Source organism: Neoarius graeffei, chromosome 13, assembly GCF_027579695.1.
Source record: "Neoarius graeffei isolate fNeoGra1 chromosome 13, fNeoGra1.pri, whole genome shotgun sequence".
Classification (NCBI taxonomy): Eukaryota; Metazoa; Chordata; class Actinopteri; order Siluriformes; family Ariidae; genus Neoarius; species Neoarius graeffei.
This window is the reverse complement of record NC_083581.1, coordinates 54,900,056-54,914,929: the sequence shown is the minus strand read 5'-3', so window position 1 is coordinate 54,914,929 and position 14,874 is coordinate 54,900,056. Positions and strand designations below refer to the sequence as shown.

The 14,874-nt window shown below is 42.1% G+C and overlaps 1 protein-coding gene across 2 annotated transcripts in view; it reads right to left on the bottom strand.

Annotated features, from left to right (window-relative positions):
• nol4lb (nucleolar protein 4-like b) overlaps window positions 1-14,874 on the bottom strand; it is a 188,438-nt gene that overhangs the window by 148,732 nt on the left and 24,832 nt on the right. For both annotated transcript variants that reach the window (XM_060938055.1, XM_060938056.1), the window contains exon 2: window positions 739-894. In XM_060938055.1, coding sequence (XP_060794038.1) covers window positions 739-894 — 156 coding nt within the window. The remainder of the gene's footprint in view (window positions 1-738; window positions 895-14,874) is intronic.

The window sequence follows — 14,874 nt, the reverse complement described above, 5'->3', positions numbered from 1 at the left end:
TGCCATCCAGCCAACAGGCATGAATGGACCACAGCCAGCTGTGTGTGTTTGAGTTGGAAACACATGTCTCCATCAATTATACATTAGAGGAAACAGAAACAAACAAGACTATATTTGTGCATCTGTTAGATGTGGAGCACAAAGGTGTTGAAGAGGTGTTGATGAGGTTGCTCCGTCATGGTTTATGTGTAGTCCTTCATCCGTCCATTAGAGGGCAGTATCACAGGAGGGTTTCGACTGATACAGGCAAAGCTCATCAAATTACACAAATGAGAAAGTCTTCTAATAAAAGGTGTGATGTGATAGTATTGGAGTACGATATAACTGGAAAAAAAATAACACTAAATCACGTGCAATACTTCTTTAAAAACTGAGACTCACAGATTTTCACGACTCCAAACACAAGTACAGCAGAAGGCATCGGGCAGAAAAGAGATGCAGGGATTTTATCATTCAAAGATGTATTCATGACAATGAAAGGAACTGTTTCTCGAGTGACAAAAGAGGCCAATCAGAAGGAGCAGCCGTGGGTCTGGAGGTCAGACATTGATATGACACGCAATCAAGCTAATCAAAAGAAGAACATGCTAGAGAAAGAGAGAATCAGCAGAAATGAGGCACAAAAATGAGAATAGTAGAGCAGAACATAATTGCTAAGCGAAGGGAAAAGATAGAAGAGAAAGAATGGGACACGGACAGAGACAAAAAGAATGAAGGTTGTTTAATGTGCTAACTAACCGCTTTATATGTTTTCTTCTGGCCGGCATGTTTGGGCACTTTGGCTGGGTCAGAGCTGATCTCCACGTGCATGGCGTAGATGATATCGTAGAAGTCCTCCACCACGGCAACTCTCTTCAGAGACGAGATCTCCTGTCCGGCAGCACCATCCACACTCTGCAACACAGAGAAAGATGGATTCATACACTATTTTAACCTGGACAGTAGGACACACACACACACATTTAATAATTTAATTTATGCCCCCAAGACATTAGTTGATCAGTTTTCACAGGTCATCTTACTCATTCACAAGTCACACAAATGATCAAATAGTATAGGTTAAAATCGCAATAGTGGGGGAAACAAACAGTGCAGCATTGTGGCACAGAGGGTAGCATTCCTGCCACACAGTTCCAGTGTCCCTGGTTTAATCGTGAGCTTAGGCTGAGGTCTAGTGTGGAGATTTGCATTGTCTTTGTTTGTGTAGGTTACATCTGAGTTCTCTGGGTTTGTCCCACTGTCCAAAAAACATGCAGGTAGGCGGATCGACTATGCTAAACTGCCCATAAGCGCGAGTCTGCATGTAGCGCCAAGTCAAAAACCGGCATACCCAGAGGCTCCAACTTGGGAAATTGCAAAGAGGGAGATTCTCCCTCTCTGCGAGTAGCTTGGAGGGAATCAAGTTTGAGCACCGTAGGCGCGAAGGCGAGTTTTATACATATGTGAATTAGGGTGCAACAGTTGCCCTCACTTTCATAAAATCTGATGCATTTTTGTTCGGGTGTTCCTTTTCACCAATAAAGACATCCTGTAAAATTTTTTGACCATATTCAAAAGTCTAATGGTGGCACCATGAGGTTCATTTTTTGCCAAAAAACACTTATTTTATGTTTTCGTGTAAGGTTTGAATCACAGTGTTGGACTCCATTTATTGATTTCTTGTGACCCAGAGATCATGTTAAGAACCTTTGCAAGGGATTGAGAAGCATTAATGTGATTCATAATACATTTGTATTATTTAAAAGTAGTTGAACAATGATTCAATGAACAGCTAAAACTCAAGCTGTGCTTGATAATATATTTAGAATATGTACTAAAAATGTGTATCTAAGATATTTGGTATACTCTATAAGGTGCCATAATGTTTCATGAAAAGTGATTGAAATTTTGTCATAAAAGTCATAAAATAGCAGCTTTTTCCATAACTTTGAGCTCCTGGTGCCACCATTAAACTTTTGAATTTTGGCAAAATATTTCACCCAGTGTGTTTTCTTACCAAAAGGAACATAAAAACAAAAATGCATCATGATCGGAGGAACTTTTCATTTTTAGGGGGCAACTGATGCACCCTAATGTGTATATATAATGTGTGTGTGTGTGTGTGTGTGTGTGTGTGTGTGTGTGTGTGTGTGTGTGTGTGTGTGTGTATATATGAATGATTCACCACATTTCGTGTCAATTAAATCTTATTAATAGTAACAGATCTAGATAAATCCAGTGACTATAGACCAAACTTTAATATGCCTAAAGTCAATGTTAATGTCAGTAATGACTATTATAAATTGCCAATGGTAGACCCTCTGATCATAATGTTCTTCTAATAATATTCTAAGTCTAAGTTAGTAAAAGTCAGACAAAAAAAAGTCAGACAAGTTCATTAGAATCTAACGTCTGGTCTGGTGATCTAACCCTGTCAGATATAGGGTCGTCTTGCTGCCATCCAAAATAGTCCGCCATTCGTCCCTGGCGACCATTGCGACGGGCGATCCCAACTTTATCTTGGTGATTTTCTGATATTTTTTCTTCATAGTTTGGCTTTCGCCATTTCCACCAACAGAACTTCGTTTCATTATCTCATTCAAGAGAACATAAAGTTAAAGACGAGCAGGCGATAAATGCAGACGAAATGCAGACGCAAAAAAAACAAACAAAATGGTTGAATGTCGTGGGTTTTCTCATTCTCTCGCGTGTATCATTAATAGCGCCATCTGTATGCTTTATCGGTAACTGCTAAGACATTGGGTGGGCTCAGAAGTGTGTACCCCGTGGCGTACCGAATTCTGCTCGATTCATATGCGCGCTTGATCTGCGCACGCATGCCTCCGGCATTCACTCCAATCCTCCCGTTATGCTGATCGGTGTACCGACCGGGGAATCTGCATATACCGCGGGGTACACACTTGAGTCCACCCAAACAATGTCACACAAAAAGTCAACTATTAATTTTTGTCAACATAAACGTATCAAGTAATATATTTTTTTAACTAATCATGTGTAGTAAGGGCGGGCAGGAGATTTTTATGTTGTCAGTGGGAGGTCGGGAGGATTTTCTAAATGTTCCCTAAAGCGGGAGATCTCCTGCCCATGGCAGGAGAGTTGGAGCCTCTGCATACCATACAGGGTGGATTCTCCTCCCTTGCACCAAGTGAATAGAATATTAATATTCATTTCACCCTTTGCCTTTATTCACCCTTTGCTAATGTCCACTCTGCCTTCCTAAGCGTCTCCAGCCTCTTTGCATATTCTCTGACTATATTCGCAGTTCTAATTAGGCCTAGTCACATTCTTCCTGACACATTCATCAATTCTAATGTTTGCTATATTGCTTCTGCAATAATTTGCCCACTCTTCTTGACATACGGTCAGCTCCATAATTATTGACACCTTTGGGAAAGATAATGAAACAATGTTATGGGGAAAAAAAAGTCTGTTGTTCATTAGTTTAATCTTTCAATGAAAATGAGAGAAATCTAACCATCATTGGATGTCAAATGTGCCACATTGGAACCCCTGCATTTAGTCCACGTATCCTCACAGGTTCCCAAAGCACTTGGAGGAGACACAGCTGCATATCACAGATCATCCATCATATTTAACAGTAGGAATGACTTTTATGCCAAAAAATTCTAAAGTCCTTCCCACGCTATGCAATCGGGCAGCACCGATCTCCGTTTCCATAGCCCTCGGCCTCTCGCCTGTACAGCTAGGGTTACAGTGGAGGGCTAGTCCTCTGGTAACCGTGAGAGTTTGATTCCTCACTTGCATCTGTATTGCAGCATGCCTTGCCAGACAGCAGTAGGCACCATTTTTATGATGGTCTTTGGTATGACCCGACCACAAGTAGAACTTGCGATCCTCCAATCAAGAGGCGGACACACTAACCACTAGGCCAACTCGCAGCCTTTCATGCCAAAACCACCAAGTATTTGTTGCCAATTTTTTTTTTTACATCATCATTATTATCATATCTGACCATAGAACTCAGTTCCAGTCAAAAGTTCCAGTACATCTCTCCAACTACAAGCAATTCCATTTTTTGGTATGAAAGTGGAATTTTTGCAACTTGCACCCAGTTCCAGCCAGGTTAATTACAACAGCTCTGGTTGCATTCAACTTCATGTATCTATTTTTATACCTTTTGAACTGATTTATGAAGGCTAACACACTTGTTTCATTGTGTATTCTCTACGCTTCCTCGTGTCGATAAACATGCAAAACAGGAAGTCATTGATGAAGAGTTCCGAGACACTCAGAGGAACTTTAAAAGTAAAATGTGCATGGTATCATGCTTCAATTACATTTTGTTCATAAGAATTTCTAAATCTATATTGTTTGTTTAAAAGGTTTTATAAGTAAATTTACTTAAAATTAAAGAATAGATTTCTGTGTAATTAAGCAAATTAACCATAAGTATTTTTTCCACAACCATACCCATCTTTACTAAGGGTGCCAATATTTACAGAACTGACTATATCTATTATGACATCAGGCGGAGTTGTAATAGATATAGTCAGTTCTGTAATTATTGGCACCACTATTGGCGGTCCAACGAAATTAGCGTGCAACTATTTTTTAAAATAATTTCATGACCTATGGTCATGAGCTTTGGGTAATGACCGAAAGAACAAGATCGCGGATACAAGCGGCCGAAATGAGTTTCCTTCGCAGGGTGGCTGGGCGCTCCCTTAGAGATAGGGTGAGAAGCACAGTCACTCGGGAGGAGCTCGGAGTAGAGCCGCTGCTCCTCCACATCGAGAGGAACCAGCTGAGGTGGCTCGGGCATCTTTTTTGGATGCCTCCTGGACGCCTCCCTGGGGAGGTGTTCCAGGCATGTCCCCCTGGGAGGAGGCCCCGGGGAAGACCCAGGACACGCTGGAGGGACTATGTCTCTCGGCTAGCCTGGGAACGCCTCGGTGTTCTTCCCGAGGAGCTGACTGAGGTGTCTGGGGAGAGGGAAGTTTGGGCTTCCATGCTTAGACTGCTGCCTCCGCGACCCGGTCCCGGATAAAGCGGAAGAAGACGAGACGAGTTGTACAGTAATATTTCATTGGACCGCCTTTAGCTTTGATTATGGCGCACATTCACCATGGCACGGTTTCAACAACCTCGTGCAACGTTAAAACACTTCTCATTCCAGAGTTGCATTAATTTTTCACCATGACCTTGTCTTGACAACGGGAGGGTTGATCCATTCTGTAAAGTCTTCTCCAGCACATCCCAATGACTTTCAATGGGGGTTTAGGTCAGGACTCTGTGGTGGCCAGTTCATGTGTGAAAATGATTCCTCATGCTCCCTGAACCACTCCTTCACAAGCCGAGTCCTAATTTTATGCCCGTGTCATCAGGAAAAAGTCCAATCTTTATGCTCCTGAGCAAATTGAAGCCTTTTCTTCTGATTAGCTTCACTAACAAGCGAGTCTTCTTGTGGCCACACAGCTGTTTAATCTCAATCCTATGAGTTCTCGTCACATTGAGTGTGTGGCAATGCTCTTACTTTCATTAGTAAACATAGCCATGAGTTCTGTCGATTTTTTACAATTCGACTTCACCACGTGTTTAAAAGGTGCTGACTGCAAAGTCATCTGAAATTAAAAAATTTTTTTTTTTTTACACTGTGCATGGCGTTTTCCTCTGTCTCACAAGAACAATATCATGCGGATGAGATGTGATCATTCTGATGTGCTGAGGGTCGTTTTTCTCCATTTTGGGACCGAATATCCGACCTCTTCAGGTAAACAGTATGGCCCTATGGAAATAGCCAAACGCGAGGAGCTTTAACTAATTAGCATAACTATGGAACTGCACCACGCCAAGATGGCGACGTGCAGAAAACATGGGTGACTCTGTATCGACCTCGGAGAGTTTTGAGTCGCATAGATGTAATTTGTGGTTGACATTCGCAAATAGAGTCGTGAAACAAAAGATGAATATACCTTTTCTCGGTTACTGCTTTTGTGTTATTCTTTCTTTCTCTGTAAAATCAAAACATGAGGTGTAGAACTCCATACTCGTTCCCGTGGAGTCAAGTTTATGCGTTCTAAGGCTAAGATAGCTAAGCACTAGCTAGAATGATTTAGTTATCTGTCCAGAAACATGTCATCATCTAACCTTGCTCTATCTTGCAGTTGCACTCACTAGGCAGACTTTCCTTTTCTTTTCTGCTGGCTTGTAGCTAGCGGGAGAGCGGAGTCTGCCATGTTTGCCCATGCCAACTTGTTTTGGTTAAAAGTAGGTCAAACATGCCCCGTGGTGGTCACGTGATATTGCTGTTTGCTTGCTTTGGCAATCTCCGGAATCGTAAAATGCAGGACATGTTTTATGTTAGTGAAACATTTACACACAGGATACATGGTGTGGAACATCTCAAAACTCCAACAGCAATAGAAATAGAACGTTTTGCCCAGAATTCAACTTTGCAGGCAGAACCTTTGTGATCTCTGATCATAGTCAGTCAAGATTTTTTCTGACCACATTTCTTCCGCAAAGTTGGTGGTTCACCACTATCCTTCCAAGTTTTAATAATGCCTTGGACAGTTCTTCAGCTAATTCCAGTTATTTCAACAATCGCATTAGTTGTTTTCTTTGCTTAATGCAGGGCAATAATTTGATCTGCCTGAAACACTAACATCTTTTCCAACGACAACAGGATTTTTGTTAAAGAAAAGAGAAGCTACTCACTGCATCAGTTAGGGTTAAAAGGCATGTTGCCGGCTGAAACGAATTAATCACTGCAGTAATTACCCAATCAAAGACTATTAAGTATTTAGTTATTTAAATCCAAATGGCGTTTGTTTGTTTTTTGCCAGGCAGCGTATGATGTGTTAACATTTGTGGCATACCAATAATAGAAACCAACAAGAAAGTATAATTAATTAACCCTTTATGATTTATTGTGGTTTCAGCAGAATACCCAACATTAGTGTTAACTAGTATCCACTGGAATTTTTCACTTCTGCTCTCAAGGCTTTTTGTGGCTACTGCCTCATAGCAGTGAAGCAAAGCAGTAGCCACTATGTCATCGTGTTGTAAGAATGTAAGAAGGAGTGTAACAATAGCGCACTGCGCATAAGCATTACAATCACCAGAATGGCGAATTGTGATCTTGCGATACAAGCAGTTGATCTTGCGTTATCGAAAGGTACACAAGAACGAGTGGTGAAGCCACTATGTCATCATGTTGTAAGAATGTAAGAATGAGTGCAACAATAGCAAAACTTTGTATCAATCAGCACTTATCCTGATGAAGTTCGATTACCCGTTCTACTTCTTGATAAACTTCGGAACCTATCAGAACCAGAAACTAAATAAGAGAAACCTCGTTATAACTTCGTAGTATCAGAAGATCATCGGCAGATAAAAAGATAAACAAAATTCACCTCGTGGTTCGCCAAGGCTACTGATTCGATACCAAGTAAGTCGTGTTGATTTTAAGAAAATTGACCTTTTGATCATCACAGCTTTTGTTTGGGCCTTCTGAAAGGTCAAATGAAAGGTTTTGTAAATTTTTTTGAGCTTTTTGGCAGATATATCGAAAAGCCGATATCAAACTTCCGCTATTCGCTTTAATTTAATTTTTTGAGTCTTTACACTACACTTGTGAAACAAAATGTGCTCATTAGTACTAAATAATGCTTCTAAGACAATTCATGAACAAGTGCTTTCTTACTATTTTGAAAATAGATATACAGTGCCAGTCAAAAGTTTGCAAACGCCCTCTAATTCAGTGGTTTTTCATTATTTTAAAATTTTCTGAATTGTAGATTAATACTAAAGTCATCAACATTATAAAGAAATATATATGGAATTATTTGGTAAACAAAAAAGTGTTAATCAAACCAGAATATGTTTTATATTTTAAATTCTTCAAAGTAGGCACCTTTTGCTTAGATGACAGCTTTGCACATCTTGGCATTTTCTCAGTCGGCTTTACGAGGTAGTCACCTGGAATGGCTTTCAGTTTACAGCTGTGCCTTGTCAAGAGTTAATTTCTTGAATTTCTTGACCTCTTAATGTGTTTGAGACCATCAGTTGTGTTGTCAAGAGGTAGAGTTGGTATACAGTGAACGGCCCTATTTGAGTACTGTTCTAATCCATATTATGCCAAGAACTACTCAACTAAGTAAAGAAAAACGACAGTCCATCATTACTTTAAGAAATGAAGGTCAGTCAGTCCGAAAAATTTCAAGAACTTTGAAAGTATCCTCAGGTGCAGTCACAAAGACCATCAAACATTATGATGAAACTCATCAGGACCGCCCCAGGAAAGGAAGACCTAGGGTTACCTCTGTTGCACAGGATAAGTTCATCAGAGTTACCAGCCTCAGAAACCGCAAGTTAACAGCACCCCAGATAAGAGCCCACCTAAATGCTTCACAGAGTTCAAGTAGCACACACATCTCAACATCAACTGTTCAGAGAAGACTGCGGGAATCTGGACTTTATGGTCGAATTGCTGCAAAGAAGCCACTTCTAAGGAAGAACAACAAGAGGAAGAGAATAGCTTGGGCCAAGGAACACAAGGAATGGACATTAGACCAGTGGACATCTGTCCTTTGGTCTGATGAGTCCAAATTTGAGATTTTTGGTCCCAATCGCCATGTATAAAATAAAAACATCGAATTTGAAGGTGTTTCCAAACTTTTGACTGGTACTGTAGTTCACAGCACTGTATTTTGAACAAAGCACAGTCAACAAAATTGGGAACCAAAATACTCCAAGCCCTGATGCCGCTCACAGCTTGGGGATGCTCGCAAGAGATGAGGTGAGTATCGTTGATAACATGCATATATGCTATATTTACTGTATGGACATGGGATCAGAAAACTATTTTATTTATAAGCAGTAGCCACATGGACCCATAGGGTACCTATTTTTTCAGAATGCTGTCCTGTACGGACAGAGAACAAAAGTACAGCATTTATCCGAGTTATGGTCGCAGTATTTTGTAGTATACTTTTGCACTTGATGTCTTTTCCCCATCCTTGGTCATAAGTCCAAAATATAAACACATAAGAAAATGGAACACTCTTCAAAGAAGATACTACAAGTAGAACAAAGTATTAAACAAAATAAAGTACTAAATATATCAATTTTTTTCTTTAGCCCAAGCATATATATTTAAAAAAAATACAACCACAGTAGAAGATGAAAGAACACAAAGATGAAAGAATACATATAGAAGCCAACCACCATGCTTCTGACTGCATGTGACACACACACACACACACACACACACACACACACACACACACACACACACACACACACACAGCCAGTTAGTGTGTCACCAAGCCACATGCACCCTGCCTTACATGAGCAGCCCCATCACCCCACACCCCAGTGTCCTTCTCATGTGCACCTGTCCCCGATCTCTGTTCCTTGCCTTTACCCCTCCCCCCTTTCTGACCTTTATGACACCCGGTGCCATTTTCCACTGTTGTGTGCTGGCTAATGAAGGTGATTTTGGCAGCCTGGGGTGCTGTGTGAGGGCTAAGCTTCATTCCACAACATTGCTGATGTTTTCTTCATGATGGTGGTGATGGTGGTGGTGTTGTGTTGATGCTGTGGTGGTGGTGGTGGTGGTGGTGGTGGTAGCGGCTTATTAAACCTCTATTAAAGCTCATTCTACTTCACTGGTTGAAAGAGAACTTAAGAATTGGTATCTTTTTGGTGTTCAATCAAGAAAGGAGCAACAAGGCACATATGGCCCTTTTCCACTACCCTTTTTCAGCTCACTTCAGCCCGACACGGCTCGCGTTTCGACTACCTTAGAGCAGCACGACTCAGCTCGCTTCAGTCCTGCTCAGCACCCAAAACTCGCACGGTTTTGGAGTGGGGCTGAAGCGAGCCAAGCCGAGCCGAGTGGGGCTAGGGGCGTGAGGAGACATTCCCCTGTGCACTGATTGGTGAGGAGGAGTGTCCACACACGCCCCGCGAGCACGCTGGGATCTGTAAACACCGTAAACCCGGAAGAAGAATAATTACGAATTATGAGAATTTCTGAAGCCTTATGCGCCTCGCCTCATCTATACGCTCTTGCCAGTATCTGTTGGCGTTGTCGGTGACAACAAGCCACAGCACCAAGACCAGCAACACTAACGACTCCATGTCCTCCATGTTTATTGTTTACTATCCGGGTCGTGAGACTACCGCTTAAAAGATCACTGATGTCACTGTTTGCACTGCCTAACGACATCACGTGACGTCCACCCACTTTCACTAACTCCACCCAATGTGTCCACCCACTTCCAGCCAGCACAGTTCAGCACGGTTGTAGTCGAAATGCAACTCCAACAGCCCCACTCAGCCCGACTCAGCCCAACTCAGCACGGCACGGCTCAGCCCAACTCAGACGCGTTGGTAGTGGAAAAGCGGCAATAGTTGAATTGGGCCTACGCGCCATGTCATTTCAAGACGGACACAATTACAGTACACTGGGGCCCAGTGTGTTCCTTTCTATCAGTACCCCTCGACAGAAAATCCCTCACTGCTGTAACTTTGTCTCAAAATCCATCAACACTGTAGCCCTGGAAATAAAAACACCCTTGCACTTATATCAGAGTTGCCAAGCTCTAGCACTGGGTAGTCCAAAATCACACAAGTTGGTAATCTTTGCTGATTTAACCCACCAGATTTTTTCATTAGAAGCGTCGCAGGTGTGTAAGTAATAATCTCAAATTCAAAACTGGACCTGGGCTCTTATGGTATAAACCAACACAACATGCTTACTACTGGCATCCAATGTGCTATATTACCTCCAGGAAATAGGGCATGGATGCCAGACACTGTGTGTGTGTGTTGTGTGTTTTAGACGTATGCCACTGGAGCAGGATGCTGCCCTGCCCCCTTTCCTCTTAACAGTTGCGGGGCACATCAGCAGCTTGGGATGTTAGTGTGCGTGACAGCAGCAGGGCCTCCACACAAGCCGATATGAGACAGGAGAGGGAGGGGAGTGTAGCAGAGTACCTTCCTGTTCAGTAGACCACACACACACACACACACACACACACACTACACTTCAAGGCAGAGCAGAGCGGACAGTCACCCCACACCCCTCTTGAAAATGCCAACATGGGGTCAAAGTCTGCACTCAAGAGAAGGCAAAGCCAGGCTGTCCTGCCATGTGCCACACACACACACACACACACACACACACACACACACACACACACACACACACACACACACACACACACTCCCAATTAGCATTTCCATTGTGGCACAGAATCATGGCAGTATGCGAATGGCATTCTGGCAAGGTTATGGCACTTGAGTGTATGCATGAATAAAATATGGGGGACAATGCCACCCTTCAGAGTTGACCTTGCTCTTTTACTCATTTATACACAAAAACACTCTTGGATCAGCAAGTCAGAAAGAAGAAAGCATGGCTGTAAAAATGTAAACGGATCAACAAAACAAAAGTAGCTTCGTTTGCTCAGGCTGTCGGAAAAATACTATTACAGTCCAGTGGAATTCAGCTCCCTCTTCCCCCTCGTCACGCACTCACTGCTCTGTCTGTATCGAAATAACCCCCTTTGCTAGCCTTCTCTACCTCCCCCATGCGTTTCTCTTCCTCCCTCCAGTTCTGCTCTCCACCTCCAGGCCTCTGCTCTGTCCACTGGCACAGAATAATTGCCGCCTTTCCTTTCCTTTCATACTCTCCATCTCTGTGCTCCCTCTCAGCTTCCACTCCTCTGTCCCGGACCAAACGGCCTTGTTGCTAGGAGACGGGTCAGGTTAGTGCAGCAGCAGCATCCTCACCTCTCTCTGAAAGAAGTGGTGGAAGCACGGCAGAGATGTGCAGTGGGCCAGAGTAGCCCTTCAAACATTCGAGACCATAACTATGAGAAACAAACCAACCCACACACACTTGCAAATATGCATGCATGCGTTCACTCAATCCAGGCACTCACACACACACACAGGCAAACTCAAAGCCAGATCTTCAAAACACATTACTTTATGTCTGGTTTTGTTCAGAGATCAGAATCCCAGAGACAAACTGAGAAATTGGCAGGAGATTTGCTTTCCTTGATTTTATATGTGAACGACATATTTCCTAAGATGAGACAGCAAAGTGAAGATGAAGAGGATAAAACTTTGCCAACAGGCTCCCACTGTTCCTGAGAGAGAATGACTATCAGCAAGGAACAATAAAGGAGAAGGATGCAAGAGCCTGTCTGCTTGGCGATGTATACACAGTATAGAACCTTTAAGAGTTGCCCCAGAGGACGAACAGAGCAAACAGCACTTTCCTGGTGCAGAACTGTTTTATTCCCAAGAGCGCATAGCTCAAAGTCTTTAATTCCATACACTGAGATCAATCGTCTTTTTTTGAACCCTGGCATACCATGGCTACAGTGGATATAAGTCTGCACATCCCTGTTAAAATTGAAGACGGCTGTGAGGATAAAATTAAATCAAGATAAGTCATGACAGATTTTTTTTTTCCACATTTAATGTAATAGCAACAAAATTCAACTGAAAAACAAATAGAAGAAGTGTTTTCGGTGGAAAAAAAGAACATGAGACGCCAGCAATAACCTGGTTGCACAAGTGTGCACACCCCTTAACTAATACCTTGTTAACACACTCAGTGTTTTTGCGGTAAGTGTCTACCAACTTGGCACATCTTGATTTGGCATTTTTCCACTGAAAAAAATGCTCAACATCTATTAAATTACAAGGGGATCAAGTCATTCCATAGGTGTTTGATAGATTTTCTATCTGGGCTCTGACTGGGTCATTCCAAAACACCGATGTTCTTTTCTAAAGCCATTTTTATGTTGACTTTGATTTGTTCTTGGGGTTGTTATCCACCGCCCAAACAAAATTTGGCAGGGAATATATAGAAACGGGCGGCACGGTGGTGTAGTGGTTAGCGCTGTCGCCTCACAGCAAGAAGGTCCGGGTTCGAGCCCCGTGGCCAGTGAGGGCCTTTCTGTGTGGAGTTTGCATGTTCTCCCCGTGTCCGCGTGGGTTTCCTCCGGGTGCTCCGGTTTCCCCCACAGTCCAAAGACATGCAGGTTAGGTTAACTGGTGACTCTAAATTGACCGTAGGTGTGAATGTGAATGGTTGTCTGTGTCTATGTGTCAGCCCTGTGATGACCTGGCGACTTGTTCAGGGTGTACCCCACCTTTCGCCCGTAGTCAGCTGGGATAGGCTCCAGCTTGCCTGTGACCCTGTAGAACAGGATAAACCGGCTAGAGATAATGAGATGAGATATATAGAGACGGGTTCCATCCATCCGGTCACGTTTTTGTTTCTGAGTCATATCTTACTACTGAAGGTATCTTCATGAAACTTTGTATACATATCAAACAACGTGTGAACTGGTGCCTTTTGCTATTTTGGATTTTTGCACAAAAAAAAAAAAGTATTTTCAAATTTTTACAAAAAAAAAAAAGAAGAAGATTTTGACTTAGTTTCGAAGAGCAATGTTCGTTTCCGGAGCATATATCCAAAACTATTTGTGATACGGATTTGAAACTTGGTATACATGTTAACAAGGTGATACTTTTCATACTAAGAAATTTGAGAAATTTTAATTTTTCATGTTTGCATGGAAACATTTTAAGACTCTCAGGTTAGTCTTAGGGGTAGGTTTGGTTTCCGGAGCAGAACTTGAAAACTATGGTCTTGAAAGTTGGTATATGTGTTGATTAAGTAATGTATATGTACCTTTTGATACTAAGAAATGTGAGAAATTTTTAGCTCACCTGGACCAAAGGTCCAGTGGGCTTATACCATGGGCTGCTGAGGTCAGTGTAAAGAGGTACGGTTGGTTTCCTGCAGCAGAACTTGAAAAATGTGACAAATATCATCTTGAAACTTGGCATACAGGGCGGGAGATATAGGTGACTCTGTCTCCTTGTTATTTTTGAGCTAATGTTCTTCAATTCAATTACATCTCTCTATGATATATCTTGTCTTCTTTGCAAGATCACAGGAAGACAATACAAAAGTTTAATAGAATATGTAGATACTGCTGATACAGCAGAATATAGGAGTGTTATGTAATAATTACTAGGACTTTATTAGTGTTACTGCACAGTTAATTCAGGTATTAATGGAATTACAACTGAATTGTACTGGAGCGTTAAAGTGACTTGTACTGCATGTCAGAGGTGAGAGATGTGCAAAGGGTCTTTATTAGAAGGATGGTAGCCTGTGGGAAGGAACTGCACAGGTGTCGACTGGTATGCAATTTCTTACTGTGGGTTTCCATGGTGATGGGAAACACTGAAAAAGAAAGTTACAGGGATGTGTGCAGTCTGCTATGATTTTCCCTCACTCAATTCTTCACACTAGATGAGTGCAGGTCAGTGAGAGAGGTATGCTGACAGTCAATCCTTTTTTTCCGCACTTCTGATCATGCTTGTGATTGGAGTGTGAAGTTAAAGAGCTGAAACAGGGTTGGTTTCCTGCAGCACAACTTGAAAAATGTGACAAATAATATCTTGAAACTCGGTATATAGGGCGGGGGATATAGATGACGCTGTCTTCTTGTTATCATGTTGGAAGGTAACTTTTTTCCCCCTCATCTTCATCTGTTTAACAAAGGCCTGTAGGTTTTGTGCCAAAACAGATGGGTATTTAGTGCTTCTCCCTACCTTGACTCGAATCCCAATCCCAGACTAGACCCCCATGGCATGATGCTGCCACCACCATGCTTCACCATGGATATGGTGTCCGTTGGATGTTAAAGTGCCATTCCACCATTGGATGTATTCTTTGGCATAAAATACAATATATTTTATGACAACATGACTAGACAGAGAAATCTTTTAGCTTCAAAATGATATATCAAACATAATTTTTTGACAACGACAAGTATATTAATTTTGCGACCAAAGTCACCTACCCTTTTA